The following is a 20,578-nucleotide window of genomic DNA, read 5'->3' on the forward strand; positions in this document are numbered from 1 at the left end:
TTAAGAACAACTTAAGGGGCCTGGAGTTGTGGCTTAGTGGTAGAGTGCTTGCCTAGCATTTGTGAGGTACTGGGTTCTATCCTCAGCACCACATAAAAACAAATAAACAAAGGTATTGTGTTTATCTACAACTAAAAATATTTAAAAAGAAAAAAAAAAGGGACAACTTAAGGCACATTATCTTTCCTATTTACACTCTCCATGTGTTATATGAACCTATTTATCAGGGTTAAGCTGCAGCCTTAATTTAATTCTTTATTCAAAAGTACCCAATTTGATAATTATATTTGTGCCCAAGTCACAGGTATAGTAGTAATCTTGCATCCTGTAGTTTCTTATCTTTTTAGCCTTAGTCTTTTAGCCAAATCAATATATATCAGAGGGGGAAATATAACACATTTTAATAATCATAACCTAATAGTTCTTATTAGAATTCATATGTAGAGTTCACATCTTTAGAGAAATTTATGGCTGAAATATGATGTATGTTCAATAGCCCCAATTTTATAAATGGTATTAAACTATTATGTGATTGCCTTTTTAATCTCAGGTGCAATTTCCTGGAATTTATTAGCTCTAGGTAATAAATCAGTGGGTGCTCTTTGAAGACAGATGAAGCTGATTAATTAGTTTTATCACTTTCCTCATTACCTGTGATTGTTTTGTTAACTAGCCCTTGAAAACTTCATTTTAGGACTCATTTGTTTTGACATACAGATGTGGGAAAACCACACAGATTCCACAGTTTATTCTGGATGATTCTCTGAGTGGGCCACCTGAGAAAGTGGCTAACATCATCTGTACTCAACCCCGACGAATCTCTGCAATCTCTGTTGCTGAACGAGTTGCTAAAGAAAGAGCAGAAAGGGTGGGTCTGACCGTGGGATATCAGATTCGGTTAGAAAGTGTCAAGGTTTGTATGCTTTGTCTGTTTCCCACTAACAGAAATGCACTTTTCCTTTGAAAAGTCTTTGGGGTTGGGAGATTTATGGGCAATTTGGGATCTATTCTTTCAAGTTATTTTAAATTAATGACAACCTTCAGTAGGGCAAAATATTTAGAAATATTTTGATATAAGAGCTCTTATATAATTATACCAAATTTCCTTTATTAAGGTTTCTTACTTTTTAGTAGCAGAGTGATCTAGTATATCCTCTGGAAGCTTAGACAAACTTAGAATTGATTTCATCACTCATTTTTTTAATGATAATTTTGAATGCTTTTCAGGAGAATCTTAAATTTAAAAGTTTGATGCAAAGCAAAAAAAAAATTTTATTGTTGTTCCCTGCAAGAAATTGTACATTTTTTTATTGTTTAATATTAAATGGACCCACTGCTGTAGTTAATATTCTTTGTCCTTATCTATTCAGAATGTCTTGCCAGTAAATATTTTTTCAGTAGTTTTATTCATGCTTTGTATTGCCTTTTTGTGTAAGTCTTCAGCCACCAGACTGTTATACTGCACCACAGGAGTGCTGCTGAGAAGGCTAGAAGGAGATACGACTCTCCAGGGAGTTACCCATATCATTGTTGATGAAGTTCATGAGAGGACAGAAGAAAGGTAAAACGATTTTTTCTATCAAACATACACATACATAAAATGAAGACATAGTAGAAAAAAATTTGGTCTCTCTCCAGTGGAGTTTCATAGATTTCATAATGGTAATTTGCCACAGGGAAGGCTATATTAGAGAAAAGGAACTGCTTTTTCTTTCTTTCTTTTATTTAATATTTTTTACAATACCTTTATTTATTTATTTATTTATTTAATGTGATGCTGAGGATTGAACCCAGCACCTCACACAAGCGCTCTACCACTGAGCCACAACCTCAGACCCAAGGAACTTCTTTCTTGAGCTGCAGGGTCTATAGCACTAACAATGCTAGCTAGAAAAGCACATATTCATCACTAGGAGAGTCTTCCTATTAGATGGACGCAACATTGTTGAGTTAGAAGATACACCTCTCACCCTCTTGGGCATCATACTAAGCTGGACATTCTACTCAGAAGGAGTATAAGAGGTGTGATGCATGTTGTAGCTGATAGATTGGTCAATCTGTGCTTCCTTGTCTTTTTGGTTATTCAATCAGTAATTCATATATATATATATATATATATATATATATATATATATGAGCCTGTCTTCATTATCAAGTGATATATTAGTTGCTGGGAACACTGAGGTAAAAAGTATATTTGGTTACCTCTGACTTTTTATAGTTTGATGGAATGAACAAGTAAACAATTACAAATTGGAGCATACTGTGAAGGAATGAACAGGAGCTGTGTTTGGAGGGAAAAACTCATAAGATGGTCAGAGACCATATTGCCAAAGAAATATTTAAGTTGAAAACTGAACTATGAAAGGGAGTCAAGTGACAGGTGGGGCAATGATAGCATGAGGGAGGATTCTGCAGTGGGAAAGGGCTTGGTATGTCCAGAAACTAAAGGAAGAATGTGCCTGGTATGTAGTGAATGAGAGGCAAAGAAGCAGGGGCAAATCTTCCAGGGTCTTATAATCCACAGATATTAAGGCATTTAGGCTTTATTTTAGTGAATTAGAAGTCATTAAAGAACTGAGGCCTAAAATTAAAATTCTCCGTATTTTAAATACTGAGAAAGGGCTGCATCGATGGACAGTATTGATCATAGTTTGTCACATAGATCATGCCCTAAGATGTGAAAAACATAGTGGGAAAAATAAAGACATTTCCTTAAAAATTACAAAGTTTTCTCATAAAATATTATGTTATTATATGTAGCTTGAGAAGAAGAAAGAATCTAAGTAAACTTGGTGGACTAATAGAAAAAGAGAAAATAGCTAATTACAAAACTTCAAAAAATAAAAAACTTGGAGGATCCAACTGATAAAATGTCTGTAACTGAATAGGGAAGATTTTTAACCAGAAGACTATTAGAAGAAATAAAGTGCACTGATAAACTAGTAAATAAGAAATACAAAGTAATTAGAAAGAAAAGCAGATTTCTAGATTAAAAAAAAAGTAGATCCAAATAGAAGGAAATAATTCTAAGACAGTAAAAAATCTTAAATGATTATATCTGTATGTATCAATGTATGTGTTTACTTTATTAGAGATAATTTTATTTTTAGACCTTTTTTTACACAAGTGATAAATACATTTTGTAAGTTAATGAATGTTCATTAAACACTCAGTATGTACCAAGCATTGCTCTAGACACTGGAGGAGTGAACGAATAAACCAATATCCTTGTCCTTGAAGAGCTTATATTCTGATAGTTAAGGGAGCAAGGTAAATAAGTAAAATACAAAGTATATTAAGTGCTGAGAAGAAAAATTAAAGCAGGGAGGGCATTTGAAATTTTAAAGAGAGTAGCCAAGGAAGGCCTTGCTGAAAAGATATCTTTTGAGTAAAGACTTGAAGGAAGTGAGGGAGTTACCTACATGGAAGACAGGAAGAAGCCCATCCAGGCAGATTAATGCCAGGAACAAAGGCCCTGAGGTGCATGCCTCAGACAGTTCTGGAGCTAGTGAGTTAAGGGTGAAAGCAGTAGAAATGAGTGGTGGGAGTACAGTCCTTGTCATGTAGGGCCTTGATATTAAGGACGCTAATGAGAAATCACTGAAGGATTTTGAGCAGAACAATAGCATAGTCAGATTGACATTTGAATGGAATTATTGGATGACCACATTGAAAAGAGATTGTAGGGAGTCAAGGGCTAAAGCAGGGAGGCTCCTTAAGGTATTGCTATTCTTCAGTAAATATCATTGCACAGTTTTTTTCCACTAGCAGTATGGCTTAGAGGTGTTTTCATGTCATTATCCAGACTCTTATTCTTTTTATCTGCCTCGTGTTATTTCATAGATTAGATGGTATAGTTAACTATTTCCTGGTTGATGGACATTTAGATAGTGTTTGTTGTTTTACTGTTACAAAAAATACTATGATGAAAATCTTTGTATATGCTTTTTGTATACCCATAGATATCAAGAAGTAGAATTATCAATTTTGATGATAAATTCTATTGCTATTTTGATTGTCACTATACTGAATTTATTTGAGAAAGAATTGATATCTTTATAATAGTAAGTCTTCACATCCAGGAACATGACACATCTTTCTATGAGTGTTACAGTATTTTTTTTCACACAGTCTTATATATTCCTTGCCCCAAGTATATCACAGTTATTAATTTTCATATATTGAATTTGTTTGATCCTCAGGTGTTTCTTTTATTTTTCTCTAGTGACTTCTTACTGCTAGTTTTGAAGGACATTGTGTTGCAGAGGCCAACTCTTCAAGTTATTCTAATGAGTGCAACTTTAAATGCTGAACTCTTTTCAGAATATTTCAATTCCTGCCCAGTTATTACTATACCAGGTGATTAAAATGCATCTTGCATGTATATCATTCTAATAAGCAAATATATTTTAAAACTCATTTGAGACATATATTGATTAGTATATATGTCTGTCTAGAGGAGAAGTGAATAATTTATAACAAAATCATAACTATATAATGTGATTGATAGGTAATAATTCCATTTGCCTGAAGATTTTAATTTTGTATATGACTTCTTAAAAAGACTTTATTATTTAGAATTTCTAGCATTCTATTTTGATTTTTTTGTTTTATTTTTATGTTTGTGATGCTGAGGATTGAACCCAGGGCCTTCCACATGCTAGACAAGCACTCTGTCACCCAGCTACATCCCAGCCCCTGATTGTGTTTAAAATGAAAATGTGTGTTTCTAGTGGTAATCAGTCAAAGGGAAGATATGTCTGTGTATAGCATATTTGTTCATTTCTGGGTTGTACTATCTTTCTGGATATTGTTCACTCTGGAGGGAAATGAAGTTGGATAGCCTGTTTTCTGTGGGTGCTTTCACAGTCTCATTGTGCAGTTGACTTATCACTTTGGGCTTTGGTTTATATCCTTCTACAATTGATTACCAAAGGGACAATTTTGAAACACTGACTGATAAGTTATAGTACTGTTTGTTCTGGTTGTCAGAATGTTGACAATAGATTTTTAAAAGAAACTATATGCTTGATCTAAAATACAAGTGTTGAATGTTTAAAGGTCACACATTAAGGAAGAAGGGGGAGGTTGAGGAAGGTGTAACAGGTTAAAAAGTGCAAATTATTATTTCTTTACCTATCCACTTCTATTTTCTTTACTAGCTGGAATCTACCCTCTCCACTTTGTCATCAGAAACTTTTAAGACCACAGAACAAATATGACTTAAATGTGCCAAACTTTGTTTTAAGAGAATTTGTGTGTGTGTGTGTGTGTGTGTGTGTGTGTGTAAGTATACATATTTCAGTCTCTTTGTGCAGTTGACTTATCACTCTGGGCTTTGGTTTATTCTACAATTGACTACATATAAATATTATTCAATTAACATATATAAACAAACATTTCATTAGAGTTTAATGGGCATTCTGAGATTTTTCTATTTTGTTTTCTTGTTTTCCTAGGTCGTACATTTCCTGTTGATCAGTTTTTTCTGGAAGATGCAGTTGCTGTGACAAGGTAAGGAAGATGTTAATTAAGTTACAACAAACATCTTTGAAAACAGAATTATTATTTAACTTCAGAATGCCAGGATACTAATATGCGTGTTAGTCTTTCTTCCAATTTTGTATTTGAACATTCTGTTTTCTCCTTTGTTTCGGCAAATTGCCAGTACTTAAATCCCTTTACTTACTAACTGTAACTCTGGCAAGTAGTCTAATCTTTTAGTATTATTAGTTATTGATGACCTTTATTTATTTATTTTTATATGTGGTGCTGAGAATCAAACCCAGTGCCTCACTCATGCTAGGGAAGTGCTCTACCACTGAGCCACAACTCCAGCCCTAAAATGGGTATATTAATATTAGCTTATTTTCTGGGTTGTTATAAGTATTAACTGATAAATTAATAATTGCAAAATGCTTAGAACTGAGGGCTGCGGTTGTGGCTCAGCAGTAGAGTGCTCATCTAGCCACGTGCAAGGCGCTGGGTTCGATCCTCAGCACTACATAAAAATAAATAAATAAAATAAAGGTTAAAAAAAATGCAGACATTGCCTTAAAAAAAAAAAATGCTTAGAACTGTGCCTGAGACATACATGCTTAGTACTTAGTGCTTTATAAATGTTCGCTATTATTATCATCATCATTCTACTCTCAGGGAGTTTGCAGTGTAGTCTGAGTGTTAAGCCGTCTGTATGAGTAATCACAATACTAGGTCAAAAATGACACTGTCCATTGTTCACAAACAGATTTCTCTCTTGCTCTTTGTGAATTCCCCAAGACTTTATCCTTGCCCTATTTCTTCTCAATATTAAGCTCCCTAATGGCTATCTTAGACTCATGGGATTGTAGCGGTCACAACTGTGACAAGAACGCCCAGGTCACCATCTTCATTTCTAAACTGTACGAGTAAGGATGAAAACACCCAAGATATGGCACCTTAAACACAACTCAAAAGTTTTTTCTTCCTATCACTAAGAAGTCCTATTACCTATGTTTTAAATAGTACAGACTTCTTAAGCAAAAAACCCAAAATGTGTGGCTCTCAAATTTTAGAGTAAAATGAGAATACTTAGGGAACTTATTAAAACTGTTATTTTCTAGGTCCCATGCTACTTCTGTTGAATTTGAGTTTGCCTGTCTTTATTTTCCTTTTTTTTTTGTGTGTGTGTGTGTGTGTGTGTGTGTGTGTGTGTGTTGCTGGGATTGAACCTAGGGCCTTGTGCATTTTAGGCAAGCACTCTACCAACTGAGCTGTATCCCCAGCCCTTGTCTTTATTTTCTTACTTCCTAAACTCACTAAATCTAATTCTTATAAGTGTAGAATTGGTCATGTTCCTGCTCTTCTAGAAACTTGCATTGGCTCTCTATTACCCAGACTCTGGACATTCAAGACCCATATCAGCTGACTTCAACTATATTTAACCTCCCTTCCTACTGTACTCTCCTATCACACACCGTCAGACTACTCACTGTTTCTCAAATATGTTATGCTGCTACTATCTTTGCATCTTTATTTCTGTCTTCCTCTTCCTTATCCAGTTATTAACACTCAACTCCAATGCTGCCTCCATGAAATTTCCTTCTACTATAAATTCTTTTTTTTTTTTAGTCACCTGTATTTTGTATTTGTTCTAGTTAGTTATATATGACAGTAGAATGCATTTTGACACATTATACAAAAATGGAGTACAACTTCTCATTCCTCTGGCTGTACATGGTGCAGAGTCACACTAGTAGTGCAATTATACATGTATATAGAGTAATAATGTCTGTCTCATTTTACTGTCCTTCCCATCCCCTCAGCCCCACCTCTCTCCTCATTCCCCTCTGCACAATCCAAAGTTCCTTCATTCCCCGCATTCTCCCACTATGGATCAACTTCCACTTATCAGATAAAACATTCTGCCTTTGAATTTTTTTGATTGGCTTATTTCACTTAGCATGACATTCTCCACTTTCATCCATTTATTGGCAAATGTCATAATTTTGTTCTTCTTTAAAGCTGAGTAATATTCCATTTTGTATATGTACCACATTTTCTTTATCCATTCATCTGTTAAAGGGCATTTGGGTTGGTTCTGTAGTTTAGCTATTGTGAATTGAGCCGCTCTAAACATCTATGTGGCTGCGTCACTGTAATATGCTGATTTTAAATCCTTTGGGTATGAACTGAGGAGTGGATGGCTGGGTCAAATAGTGGTTCCATTCCAAGTTTTCTGAGGAATCTCCATACTGCTTTCCATAGTGGTTGCACCAATTTGCAGTCCCATCAGCAATGTATGAGTGTACCCACATCCTCACCAACACTATTGTTTGTATTCTTGATAATTGTCATTCTGACTGGAATGAGATGAAATCTTAGAGTGGTTTTGATTTGCATTTCTCTAATTGCTAGAGATGATGAACATTTTTTTCATATGTTTGTTGATCGATTGTATTTTTTCTTCTGTAAAGTGTCTGTTCAGTTCCTTAGCCCATTTATTGATTGGGTTATTTATTTATTTATTTTTGGTGTTAAGTTTTTTGAGTTCTTTATATATCCTAGAGATTAGTGCTCTATCTGAGGTACGTGTGGTAAAGATTTTCTCCCATTCTCTACACCTTTCTTTACCTTATGATTGTTTCCTTTCCTGGGAAGAAGCTTTTTAGTTTGAATCCATCCCATTTATTGATATTTAATTTTACTTCTTGCACTTTAGGAGTCTTGTTAAGGAAGTCGGGTCCTAAGCCGACGTGATTAAGTCTGGGCCTACTTTTTCTTCTGTTAGGCGTGGGGTCTCTGTACTGGTGCCTAAGTCTTTGATCTACTTTGAGTTGATTTTTGTGCAAGGTAAAAGGTAGAGGTTTAATTTCATTTCGCTACATAAGGGACAGTTTTCCCAGTACCATTTGTTAAATAGGCCATCTTTTTTCCAATATATGTTTTTGGTGCCTTTGTCTAGTATGAGATAACCGTATTTATGTGGGTGTCTCTGTGTCTTCTATTTTATACCATTTATCTACATATCTATTTTGGTGCCAATACCATGCCATTTTTGTTACTGTTGCTCTGTAGTATAGTTTAAAGTCTGGTATTATGATGCCTCCTGCTTCATTCTTCTTGCTAAGGATTGCTTTGGCTATTCTGGGTCTCATTTTTTAAATGGAATTTCATGATTGCTTTTTCTAGTTCAATGAGTAATATCATCGGGATTTTAATAGGAATTGCATTAAATCTATATAACAATTTTGGCAATATGGCCATTTTGACAATATTAATTCTGCCTATCCAAGGGCATGGGAGAGCCAGGCACAGTGGCACATGCCTGTAATTCCAGCGGCTCGGGAGGCTGAGACAGGAGGATCACTAGTTCAAAGCTAGCCTCAGCAAAAAGTGAGGTGTTAAACAACTCAGGGTAGACCTTGTCTCTAAATAAAATACAAAAAATAGGGCTGGGGATGTGGCTCAGTGTTCGAGTGTCCCTGAGTTCAATCCCTGGTACCACCCTCCCTCCACCCCCCCCCCCCCCCAAGAAAAAACAAGAGAATGGGAAGAATGGGAGATCTTTCTATCTTCTAAGGTCTTCTTCAGGTTCTTTCTTTAGTGTTCTGTGGTTTTCATTGTAGAGGTCTTTCACCTCTTTTGTTAGATTGATTCCCAACATTTTTTTTTTTTACTTTATTGTGGATGGGACAGTTTTCCTAATTTCTCTTGCAATGGATTCATCACTTACATATAGAAATGCATTTGATTTATGAGTATTGATTTCATATCCTGCTACTTTGCTGAATTCATTTATCAGTTCTAGAAATTTTCTGGTGGAATTTTTTGGATCTTCTAGATACAGAATCATGTCATCTGTTAATAGTGATAGTTTGAGTTCTTCTTTTTCTTTTGGATCTCTTTATTTTGTCTGTCCTACTATACATTCTTTATTAGAAATCATGGGTAGAGGCTGGAGTTGTAGCTCAGTGGTGGAGCACTTAACCTAGTACATGTGAGGCACTGGGTTTGATCCTTAGCACCACATAAAAGTGGGTGAATAAAGTGGAGGTATTGTGTCCATCTACAACTAAAATAATTTATATGTCAGGGTACTTTTCTTATATACCTAGCAATATTTTTTCACCTGTTTTGTGGTATAGTGAGTTGCTTTGATCTATTCTCACAAGTTTGTAAGTTTCTTGAAGAGTATTCATTTTTACATTCCATACAATCACTGTTACCACAGTTCCCTGCACAAAGTTGGTATTTGATATGTGTTAAAGGAACAAATGAATATTGAATGTAAAAAGAGGATATGACATTTGATGAAGGGAAGGGGTTGGACAAAATAAAAATTTGTATCATCATAGGTTTTAAACCTTTTTTTTAAAGTTCAAGTACAATGTCTGCAAGTGAAATCTTGTAGGAAATCATGAAGAAATGAGAGCTAAAATAGGAATGATCTGGCTAAAAGAAGGCAAAAGGAAGGATAGAGTCCCTATTGTTTTTTTAAATACCAGAGATTGAACTCAGGGGTACTTAATCACAGAGCCATATCCCCTACCCTTTTTTTGTATTTTATTTAGAGACCGGATCTCACTGAGTTGCTTAGAACCTCACCAAGTTACTGAGGCTGGCTTTGAACTCATGATCCTCCTGCTTCAGCTTCCTCCTACAGGAGTGCAACATTTCACTTGGCCACCTATTTGTTTTCTATCCTCCCATTCCTTAATTTTCCCAGGGGCTCTGAGAAACCTCTGGGGCTCTAGGAAAAATAGTTTCAAACCAGTTATCTAACTCCCTCAAATGATGAGAAAGCCCTTTGAAATTACTTTACTAAAAAGTTTCCTGGCAAATTGGTTTAATTGCAAACCTCGGATTTAAATCCAAAGCTTTTGGTTGCAAATCTAGTCATTTTCCACTTTGCCATGAAGTCTAATAGTATTATAATGGACAAATACTAACTAATTAGGAAATTTTGATATATTTTGAAGATGGTTTTATAGAGATGTTGAGCCAAAAACTAGTGTTTTGGGTTCAAATTTTGTTGTAACAATGGGGAGTTAGCTGCCTGGGAATTATAGTTGAAACTATTGGGAATAGATAAGATCACCAAAGAAGAAAATAAAATAAAAAACATTTCTGAATGTCCTTGATATTTTTCTTGGATAAGACTTTTATCCAAATTTTTACCTATTCTAGACAGAACCAAAGGCAGAATCCTAGATTGATTGGAAGGATAGCATGAGTTAGGCAGAAGCAGAGCAACATTCTGCTGAATTAGCACATGAAATAAGTGAATACTTTTGTTCTTTACCAGCAAATCCACATATATGTCTTCTTTCTTCAGATATGTGTTACAGGATGGGAGCCCATATATGCGCTCCATGAAACAGATTGCAAAGGAAAAACTTAAAGCAAGACGCAACAGAACTGCATTTGAAGAAGTAGAGGAAGACCTGAGGCTGTCTCTTCACCTCCAGGATCAGGATTCTGTCAATGATGCAGTGCCAGATCAACAGTTAGATTTTAAGCAGCTCCTGGCCCGCTATAAAGGTAACATGCTTCCTAGTGAATATTATAATCATGCCAAAAATTTCTAGTGTTTTTCCCACCATGATGTAGAAGAAGAAAAATGTGGCTTTTTTATGTCAATTGCCTTTAATTTATTAAAACAACTTTAAACTTAGGAAAAAAAAAAGCAGTTCCAGCCAACTGTGATGGTGCACATCTGTAATCCCAGCAGCTCCAGAGGCTGAGGAAGGAGGATCTCAGATTCAAAGCCAGCCTCAGCAACTTAGTGAGGCTGTAAGCAACCTAGGGAGAAGGTTATTCACATGCCTCAACATGAAAAGTAAAAAGGGCTGGGAATGTGGCTCAGTGGGTAATTTCCTTTGGGTTTAGTCCCTGTTACCAAAAGGAAAAAATAGCTGTTCCAAAGTGTATGTAGATTATGTTACTATATTTGCCAAAATAGACAATCCAGAAAAGCTCTGAGTAAACTCTTACACCTTTTACCCTCGCTCATCAATTAATGTTTTGCTTTGTTTGCTTTGTCATTGGTTCTGTGTACCTGTGTTGGTTTTTTTTTTTTTTTTCTGAATCTCTTGAGTTTCAGATGTGATGTCCCTTTATCCTAAGACTTTAATATGTACCTCCTAAGAACAAGAACATTCTCTTACATTGCTACAATATAGTGATCAAAATGAAGACATTTAACACAAATACTTTTATTTAATCCACAGTCTGTTATTCAGATTTTGAGAGTTCTCTCAATAGTCTCCGTTATTGCCAATTTTTTGCTGAGTTGCTAAGACTGGCTGGGACTTGTGATCCTCCTGCCTTAGTCTCCAGAGGTGCTGGAACCACAGCATGCTGGGAAAACAGGTGTGCACTACCACACTTGGCTTAAGCATTTTGATTTATTTTGTTAGATGCGCCTTCCTCTCAAGTACTTAAGACTCCACCTAGCTATTCTTTATTCCTATGTGGTTTTCTGTACATATAAGCTTGGCTGAACACATAGAGGCCTGAAGGTTACTACCTTTGTTTTTTGTTTTTGTTTTTGTGTGTGTGTGTGTGTGTGTGTGTGTGTGTGTTTTGTTGTTTTGTTTTGTTTTGTTTTGTTTTGTTTTTTTGAGATGGGATCCTGCTATGTGGCCTAGGCTGACCTCACACACCTGGGTTGAAGCTATCCTACCTCAGCCTCCCAAGCATCTGGGACTACAGGAGCATGCCACTGTGCCTGCCTTGCTTAGTTTTTCTGAGAAAATTTTTGTTTCCCTGTTTAAAAAATAAAACAAAAACCTTGACCTAACTGATCTCATTGCTCTTTCATTTTTTAGAAGATTAAATAATGTTTTCTAGCTCAATTTCTGGAACTTTTTATAGTTTTATTAAAAAAATGACAGTCTTTTTCAGGACATTTGATTAGTTATAACTACCAAACAATATATATATTTTTAATTAACTATTTTCACTTCACTGCCTTTTTTCAGTTCAGTGATACTTTCTCCTTTTTGAAAATCTGACTATTTGGAATCCTGGCAAAGAAAAGTGATTTCCTGCTCTGCCCTCTGTATCCAAACACACCCTTGTTTGTGTAGTCTGTTTAATCCTTTCTCTCATTTTGCCCAACTTGGGGTTCACTCTACTAAAACATTGTTTAGAAACTGTGTTTTTGCCCCTCTTCAAACTTACCATCATCATATAGGAAGTTTCCCTTTCTTAATACTTATTAGGGTTATTTTGTTTCAGTTAAACTGTAGTTAGGGTGATGGACCATCAGGAGCACCCAGGAAGAAAGGGGTATAGTGTTTGGAGAATTAATCACCCCAATAATATGCTACTTGTTTTTATTTTATTTTATTTTATTTATTTATTTATTTATTTATTTTAAAGAGAGAGTGAGAGAGGAGAGAGAGTGAGAGAGAGAGAGTTTTTTTTTTTTTTTCTGGCTTAATGATCTTTACTTTCAAGGCGGATAGTCATTAATCAAATAGTTACACAAACAGATGTGGATTTACAAGTGCAAAAAAATGTCACTAAGGAAAAATACTTGGAATCTGAGCAGTAAGGGGGCTCTGACCTTACTTGGGGGTATTTGAGAAGTCTCCTGGGAATTGACATTAGACTTTGGACCCCAAAAATGAACAGTAGCAATAAATAAGGTAAAGCGGAATGGAACGTGCATTCTAGAGAGAAAGAATGAGCATTTTAGCCCTTCAGGAGGTAGTAGAGCCACTAGAAGAAGTGGGGAGGCAGGGTAGGAAGAGATACTTGATCACATTAAGAGAGCAGATACTGACATAAGGACCATTCCCAGGGGTGAAGGTCTGTTCTGTGCATGGGTGCTGCCTGTTCGTCTCCTGTTGTCTGTTCGTGTCTCCCTGAGGCCTCAAAGATGTTCAAGGCTAACCTCCTCATCTTTCCCCAAATCTGCCCCTGTTCCTGAATGTCCCTTCTTGGCCACAAATGACTCCATCCTTGCATTTTGTATAAGCCCGAACCCCCAATATCAGCTTTTCCTCTTTTCTCTTCCTCAACCCCCACGTCCAGTGTGTCTTCAAGTTGGACTCCAGTTGCAAGATGAACTTCTATCTCATTAATATCGCTCACATCCATTTCAGTTCACTCCAGTCCCACAGTGGGTGCTGCCGAAAGCACCCCACCCAAACTGTGTGTACTGAGAGGCTTCTTATGTTCAGATTACTTATTAGAAGCTGCACCTTTCCCTCTCTCTGGGATCTTATGTGTATCTTTACCTCCACCTAGAATCCTTTTTCAGAGAGAGTTTTTAATATTTATTTTTTAGTTCTCGGCGGACACAACATCTTTGTTGGTATGTGGTGCTGAGGATCGAACCCGAGCCGCACGCATGCCAGGCGAGCGCGCTACCGCCTGAGCCACATCCCCAGCCCCTGCTACTTGTTTTTAAAAGAGCTTAGGCTCACAGTACAATCCAAAGAACTGTCTTCTACCAAATGGTGTAGAAGGAGATTGTAGACCTAAGGGTCTCTGGATAGGCTTCAAGAATTTTGGGGAAGCCCTTAAAATCACATGTATGTTTACAGGAAAGATCTATAAGTTTTGTCATTTACTTAAGGGAACCCAAAGATTAACAGCCACTGTTATAAAGATGCTAATAAAAGCTGTGGCCTCTACGTGTTGCTTTCCATGGATTGCTGTTACCCTGACTATGAGCTAATCGGATCAGAATTTGATTGAATCATGAGTTTATATACTGTGTAGTGGTAAAAGGAAGGAAAGAGGAGTCTAAAGTAGCCCCTCTAGGTCTCTGTAACAGAGGCAATAGCCTGCTCCTTGTTCAAGATTGACTCTAGAAAGTACTCTAGAGGGGGCTGGGGTTGTGGCTCAGTGGTAGAGTGCTCACCTAGCACATGTAAGGCCCTGGGTTCAATCCTCAGTACCACATAAAAATAAATCAATGAAATCAAGATATTGTGTCCAACTACAACTAAAAAAATAAATATTAAAAAAAAGAAAGTACTCTGGAAATTTATATTTTCCAAGAAACTAAAAGATAAATGTTCACTTCAGTACATTAAATTAGAACATCTCTGTTAAATCAACTGAACATTTACCTAGTTCACAGGCATATTGTCTTCAATAAGGTATAATTATTCTTCTACTTTTTCCCTTTCTTTCAGGGGTCAGCAAATCAGTCATCAAAACAATGTCCATTATGGATTTTGAAAAGGTTAATCTTGAATTAATAGAGGCCTTGTTAGAGTGGATTGTGAATGGAAAGCACTCCTATCCTCCAGGTAACTGCGTCTTCATCCAGACTGAATGATGCACAAATTAAACACTGTTTGAATCACATTGCAGACCACACAGGGAGGCCACAGAGCAGTGGGGTTAAGAGCTCAGCCTTTGGAGTCTAGTAAATTTTCCAGTTCTGCTCTTTAGGAATCCTGTAATCTTGTAGCCTTTATCATTTCTACTGACATTTACCTAGTTCACAGTTTCTTATTTGTACAGTAAAAATAGTAATAAATCCTCTTACATAAAGCTATTTCAAGAATTAAAATAAACCAGCCACATGGGGGCTGAGGATATAGATCAGAGTAGAATACCTGTTTAGCATACAAAGGCCCTGGTTTCAAACCCCTGCACCACATACATGCGTGTGCGCATTTACACACATAGTTAGAAAAATAAATAAAAGAAACCATAGATAAAGCACTTAACATTGAGCCTGGCATAGAGTTTATGCCCAGTAGATACTATCTCTAATAATGGTTTATGAAACACTTAATAATGGTTTATGAAACACTTAATAATGGTTTATGAAACACTTATTATTGATATCAACACTGATAACAGTGCTGTTGCTGAAGTACAGAACAATCATTACTTTTCTGCTCCTCACTGTATTCCTGTCTCACTGATCTTCTTCACCTCACTTGCAATCCTTTATCCCCAGAGCAGACACCCCAGATCTTCTTATAACTCAATCCTTTGCATGATTCAGGTTTCTGCTTACATGTCTTCTCTGCAGAAGATGTCTTGTCTTCCCCTATCCTATCATAATATCCAAAAATGATTTTCATTTCATTATACTTAACATGGTCTATAATTAGACTTTTGCTTACTGACCATCTTCTTCAGTAGAATGTAGAGTCCTTCAGAACAGGAATTTCTTGTTCACTATTATATTTCTTAAACCCTAAAACAGTACTTGAACATTTAGGCATAGAGGAAATATTTGTTGCATGAATAAAGAAAGGGCAGTCATTATTGGGTGATCATTGAATAAAATGATTTATGTGCTTGTTAGTACTTCAGAGAAGTGAGAATGACTGCCCTCTTCTGCTTAAACTTAATCATTATGTGGTATTTTCTAAAAAGACTTAAGGCATGTAAAATTATTAAAGTGCATTGTTTTTTTTCTTTTGGCAAATAATCAGTTGTGGCTAATATATTATCAGTAGATTGAATATCTTGTTTCATGCTAAAAGAAAAGACTTACTAAAAAAAAGCATAGAAGTCAAAAAGAAATATTAGAAAATTACCTAATATCAAAGCGAAGTAAATATAGTGATTAGAGTACATTTGTGAATATTAAACATATTCCTGATACAGATGGCAAAGCCATGGGGGCAGAGCAGATCATAAGGTGCATAAGAAAGCCAGGCACAGGGGCGCATGCCTGTAATCCCAGCACCTCGGGAGGCTGAGACAGGAGGATTGTGAGTTCAAAGCCAACCTCAGCAAAAAAAAAAAAAGTGAGGCACTAAGCAATTCAGTGAGACCCTGTCTCTAAATAAAATACAAAACAGGGCTGGAGATATGGCTCAGTGGTCGAGTGCTCCTGAGTTCAATCCCACCCCATCCATCCCACCCTACCCCACCCCACCCCTGCACCAAAATAAATATAAATAAAATAAGGTGCACAAGAATATAGGTATACTTTCCCCCCATCTACATAGATTATTTTATTACTCTAAAATTTTGTGGCATTTTAGCATGATGAACATGGGGCATACAATGGAAAGAGCATGGATCTGGGACCAGAAACCTTAGGATTGTATCCAGGCTTCATGCTTACTAGCCAGTGATGTGGCCAAATTACTGAATCACAAAGTGACTAATGAGGATCAAATGAGAAAATGTATGTGGACATTCTTTGTATTCCGTGAAGTATTTCAAAACAGCCGTACAAGATCTCTTTTTACCATTTTATTTTTTTAGTCATTTAGATTCCTTCTTTATTTAGTGGGAAGAATAATTGACTAAATAATAGGTCATGAGTTATTTGTGGGATTAAGGGAGGGGCTAGTGAAGAGGTTATCAACCTGTTCTCTGAATAAAGCAAAAAAGAAAATAAGTGGGCTGGGGTTGTATCTCAGTGGTAGAGCGCTTGCCTAGCACATGCAAGGCACTGGGTTCGATCCTCAGCACCATATTTAAAAAAATAAATAAAAAATAAAAGTATTATGTCCATCTGCAACTAAAAAAAAATTTTTAAAAGAAGATAAATATTGCTGAGTGACTTCTTGGCATAGAATAATGCTGTGATCCATTATTGGTTTGTATTTTTTTTAATGTAAAAATTTAAAGTCCATGAACTATTAATATGATATGGCTAGTTAATGTGCTGCCTCTTTCAAATGTATCCAAATTTATATTACCAGATTAGCCAGCCAAATGTAGTTTCTTTTTCTCATTCCCAGAAAAATGTTTATGGGATTTTATTCATAATAGAAGAATCTTCCAGTCTTAAGGGTTAGAAGGCTAATTTTTCCTATAGAAACAGAATGTCAGTAGCCAGAGCACTGAAGAAGTATGTCTGAAGAACTTCGATAGTGATTCTTGTGTAATGTAAGGCATTATGCTTTTCACACCTCACTTCTTGTTATAGAAGGATAATCATACTCAGTTTTGTCTTTATTAAGTTGGAGAATGTACAAAAACCATAATTTATTATTTATTTAAATTGTTGGGGACTTTACAAAGAAAATTGTGAAAAATTCTCAGATTATTACATTTTTGTTTTGTTTAATACAGATTTTTAATTTATACTAGTTTTTTCTTTTTCAGCTATCTTATTGATTCTTTTTCTACACCCAGGTGCTATACTTGTATTTCTACCAGGACTAGCAGAAATCAAAATGCTTTATGAACAGTTACAGTCTAATTCTCTTTTCAACAATCGACGTAGTAATCGGTAAGCTAATGGCTTTCTAGATCCTTAATCATCCATTGCAGTTATCTGCAAATATGAACAACCAGAAGGGTCATGTTAGAATTCTCACCCTCTTTAGACTCTGGTGTCACTCTTCAGGCTTACATTTGTTTATGCCAGCTGGAAATGGACAAACCTGTTTGCTCCAGGAAATCAGTTATTCCATCCATCAAAGAAAGATATTTCTCTTCACTTAGCATTATGACTCAGCAAACTTGCATGTAATTCAGTTGCCAAATTCCCCGGAGGAGGAGCAGATGGGGGGACCAGCATTAGTAACAACAAAGAATGCTACCATTTTGAAAGAAAATAATTTTCAACGGGTCCTGTTCTAGCAGCAAGACACACCAGGCATGCCTCCACATCTAAGGGAAAGCTGGCAAATGAACACACTCCCTAGAAATATAAGAATGAAATTTTTTTTAACTTCCATCACAGTTTTTCCCTCTCTCTGATTTAAAAAGTAGGGGTAAGATTTTTCTCTGCTGGTCAGTTTGCTCTAGGTTTGTTATGTGTAGAATATCAATTATTTCTTCTCCTTGACTATTGACTACTGAATTATACTCTAGCACTTTCCTCAAGTTGGTACAAGGTTTTTAGTTCCTAGAACTGGGTATTTTGTAAGGGTCAGAAAGCACTTTCCCATTAGAAGAGCTGGGGACATGTGCAGAAAAGTTGCTCATATGTGAAGTCATATTGTTGGTTTTAATGGAAATTCACCCATGTAACTTAATTTCAAGTACTTTGTGCCAGATTATTTAATGTGCTTTTATTTCTTTTCAGATGTGTTATTCACCCTCTTCACTCATCTTTATCCAGTGAAGAGCAACAGGCTGTATTTGTAAAACCCCCAGTGGGTATAACCAAGATTATAATTTCCACCAACATTGCTGAGACTTCCATAACCATTGATGATGTTGTCTATGTCATTGATTCTGGGAAAATGAAAGAAAAGAGGTGATGTTACAAGGACTAAAGATTTAGGGTGACAGCTGTTAATGGCTAATGCTAAGATACATAGATTACTATTTTAAAAATACCTTATGAAAACTTTATGTGTGATGTGTGAATAGCCAGGACCTTGAATCTTAAAAGTCAAGCATAAAGTTCTAAGATTTTTACCTTGGAGACAATCAGTTTTCCTCTCATAGTCTTCATAAGATTTTACTGTATTTAGATGAAAAAGAGTTGAATAAAGAAAATGTATTGGTACTTGATACCATTTAAATCAGCACTAGCTGTGCCCACGAGGGACTCAACTATTCTAGAACACACAGGGCACTGTGTCCTTCTACAGAGGTAAAGTGTAATTCATCTCTTCTGTCCATGTAAAATAGTTCAAATTTTTATTTCCCTTTTCTTTATAGATATGATGCCAGCAAAGGGATGGAAAGTCTAGAGGATACTTTTGTATCTCAAGCAAATGCCCTGCAAAGAAAGGGTCGAGCCGGCCGTGTTGCATCTGGGGTCTGCTTCCATTTATTTACTAGTCATCACTACAACCACCAGCTTTTAAAGCAGCAGCTACCAGAAATACAAAGAGTGCCATTGGAACAGCTGTGTCTAAGGTTACATGTTGATTTTTTGTTTTCTGCTTCTAAAAGGTTTCTCACCCTATTTAAGTTCCATGGTTTTCTTTTCCTAGTAGAAGATATTTTGCTAAGAATGTACATGGGTGAACTCATTCATTTGCGAAGAAAGAATTCTTCAGTGTGTCCTTTGACATTTCTTTCAACTTTCTGCATATAGAGATCTCTTATATTGCAGAACATGGCCCTAAATAGAGCTCAAGAATACATTTGTAAGTTAGGAAAATAACATCAAGGAATTCCTTCTGGGGTAACAACAATATCAAATTATCCCAGGGAAAAATCTATAGCCTCATTATCAGAGAAAAGTGAATGAAACTTGAAAACACCATTATTTACTTAATGAACAAATATCATAAAACAGGATTTAATGAATGAATGATCAAATTTAATGTTATTGAGACTGGGAAGCCTTTGATTCAACTTTTCTGAAAACTTGCTTGATAATATATGAGAACTGTAAAACTATCCATGCTCTTTGAGCCAGTCATTCCCTTGAGGAAGTGTACCCATAAAAAATTACTGAAAGGGGGGAAAAACTACTCATACAAAACTGTTATAGTTCTTTTCTGTAGCACGTGCATTTTTTTTTAAAGAGAGAGAATTTTTTAATATTTATTTTTTAAGTTTTCGGCAGACACAACATCTTTGTTTGTACGTGGTGCTGAGGATCCAACCCAGGCCACATGCATGCCAGGCAAGCACGCTACCGCTTGAGCCACATCCCTAGCCCATAGCACGTGCATTTTGAGAGCCTACTGTTTGCCCAGCACAGGGCTCAGCACTAGGGATACTATGAGATTAAAAAACATTGTGTCAGGGCTGGGGTTGTAGCTCAGTAGTGGTGGAGCACCTGCCTTGCATGGGTAGGCACTGGGTTCAATCCTCAGCACCACTTACAAATAAATAAAAAAAGGTATTGTATCCATCTGCAACTAAAAAAATATATATATTAAAAGACAAACAAACATTGTGTCCATAGTTAGGCCTTAAGAAATTAGGGGAGTAAGGGGCTGGGAGTATAGTTCTGTGGTAGAACACTTGCCAAGTATGCATGAGGCCCTGGGTTCAATCCCCAGTACTGCAAGAAGAAAATGTTAAGAACTTGGGGAAGAACTGATGCCATAAACTAAGGTAGTGGCAGTGCAAATGGAGAGGAATGAAGAGATTCAAGAGAACTTTGAAAGTTGATTAACCCATGAGGGAGGGTGAGATAAGGGGCAAATGTAAGTGTATTTCTGTCAGTGCATGTCTTAAAATGAAATACCTCATTTGGGAAAAAGCTAAGTGCCAAGTACATATACACTAA

General features: G+C 36.2%; 1 protein-coding gene across 5 annotated transcripts in view; it reads left to right on the forward strand.

Moving 5' to 3' along the window:
* Positions 1-20,578, forward strand: part of DHX57 (DExH-box helicase 57) — a 61,521-nt gene that overhangs the window by 15,469 nt on the left and 25,474 nt on the right. For all 5 annotated transcript variants that reach the window (XM_081263808.1, XM_081263807.1, XM_081263805.1 and 2 more), the window contains 9 exons: positions 718-913; positions 1,437-1,561; positions 4,229-4,362; positions 5,463-5,517; positions 10,820-11,025; positions 14,640-14,756; positions 17,566-17,662; positions 18,464-18,637; positions 19,048-19,248. In XM_081263808.1, the coding sequence (XP_081119934.1) occupies positions 718-913; positions 1,437-1,561; positions 4,229-4,362; positions 5,463-5,517; positions 10,820-11,025; positions 14,640-14,756; positions 17,566-17,662; positions 18,464-18,637; positions 19,048-19,248 (1,305 nt within the window). The remainder of the gene's footprint in view (positions 1-717; positions 914-1,436; positions 1,562-4,228; positions 4,363-5,462; positions 5,518-10,819; positions 11,026-14,639; positions 14,757-17,565; positions 17,663-18,463; positions 18,638-19,047; positions 19,249-20,578) is intronic.

This window comes from Spermophilus citellus, assembly GCF_964194105.1.
Source record: "Spermophilus citellus genome assembly, chromosome: 13".
NCBI lineage: Eukaryota > Metazoa > Chordata > Mammalia > Rodentia > Sciuridae > Spermophilus > Spermophilus citellus.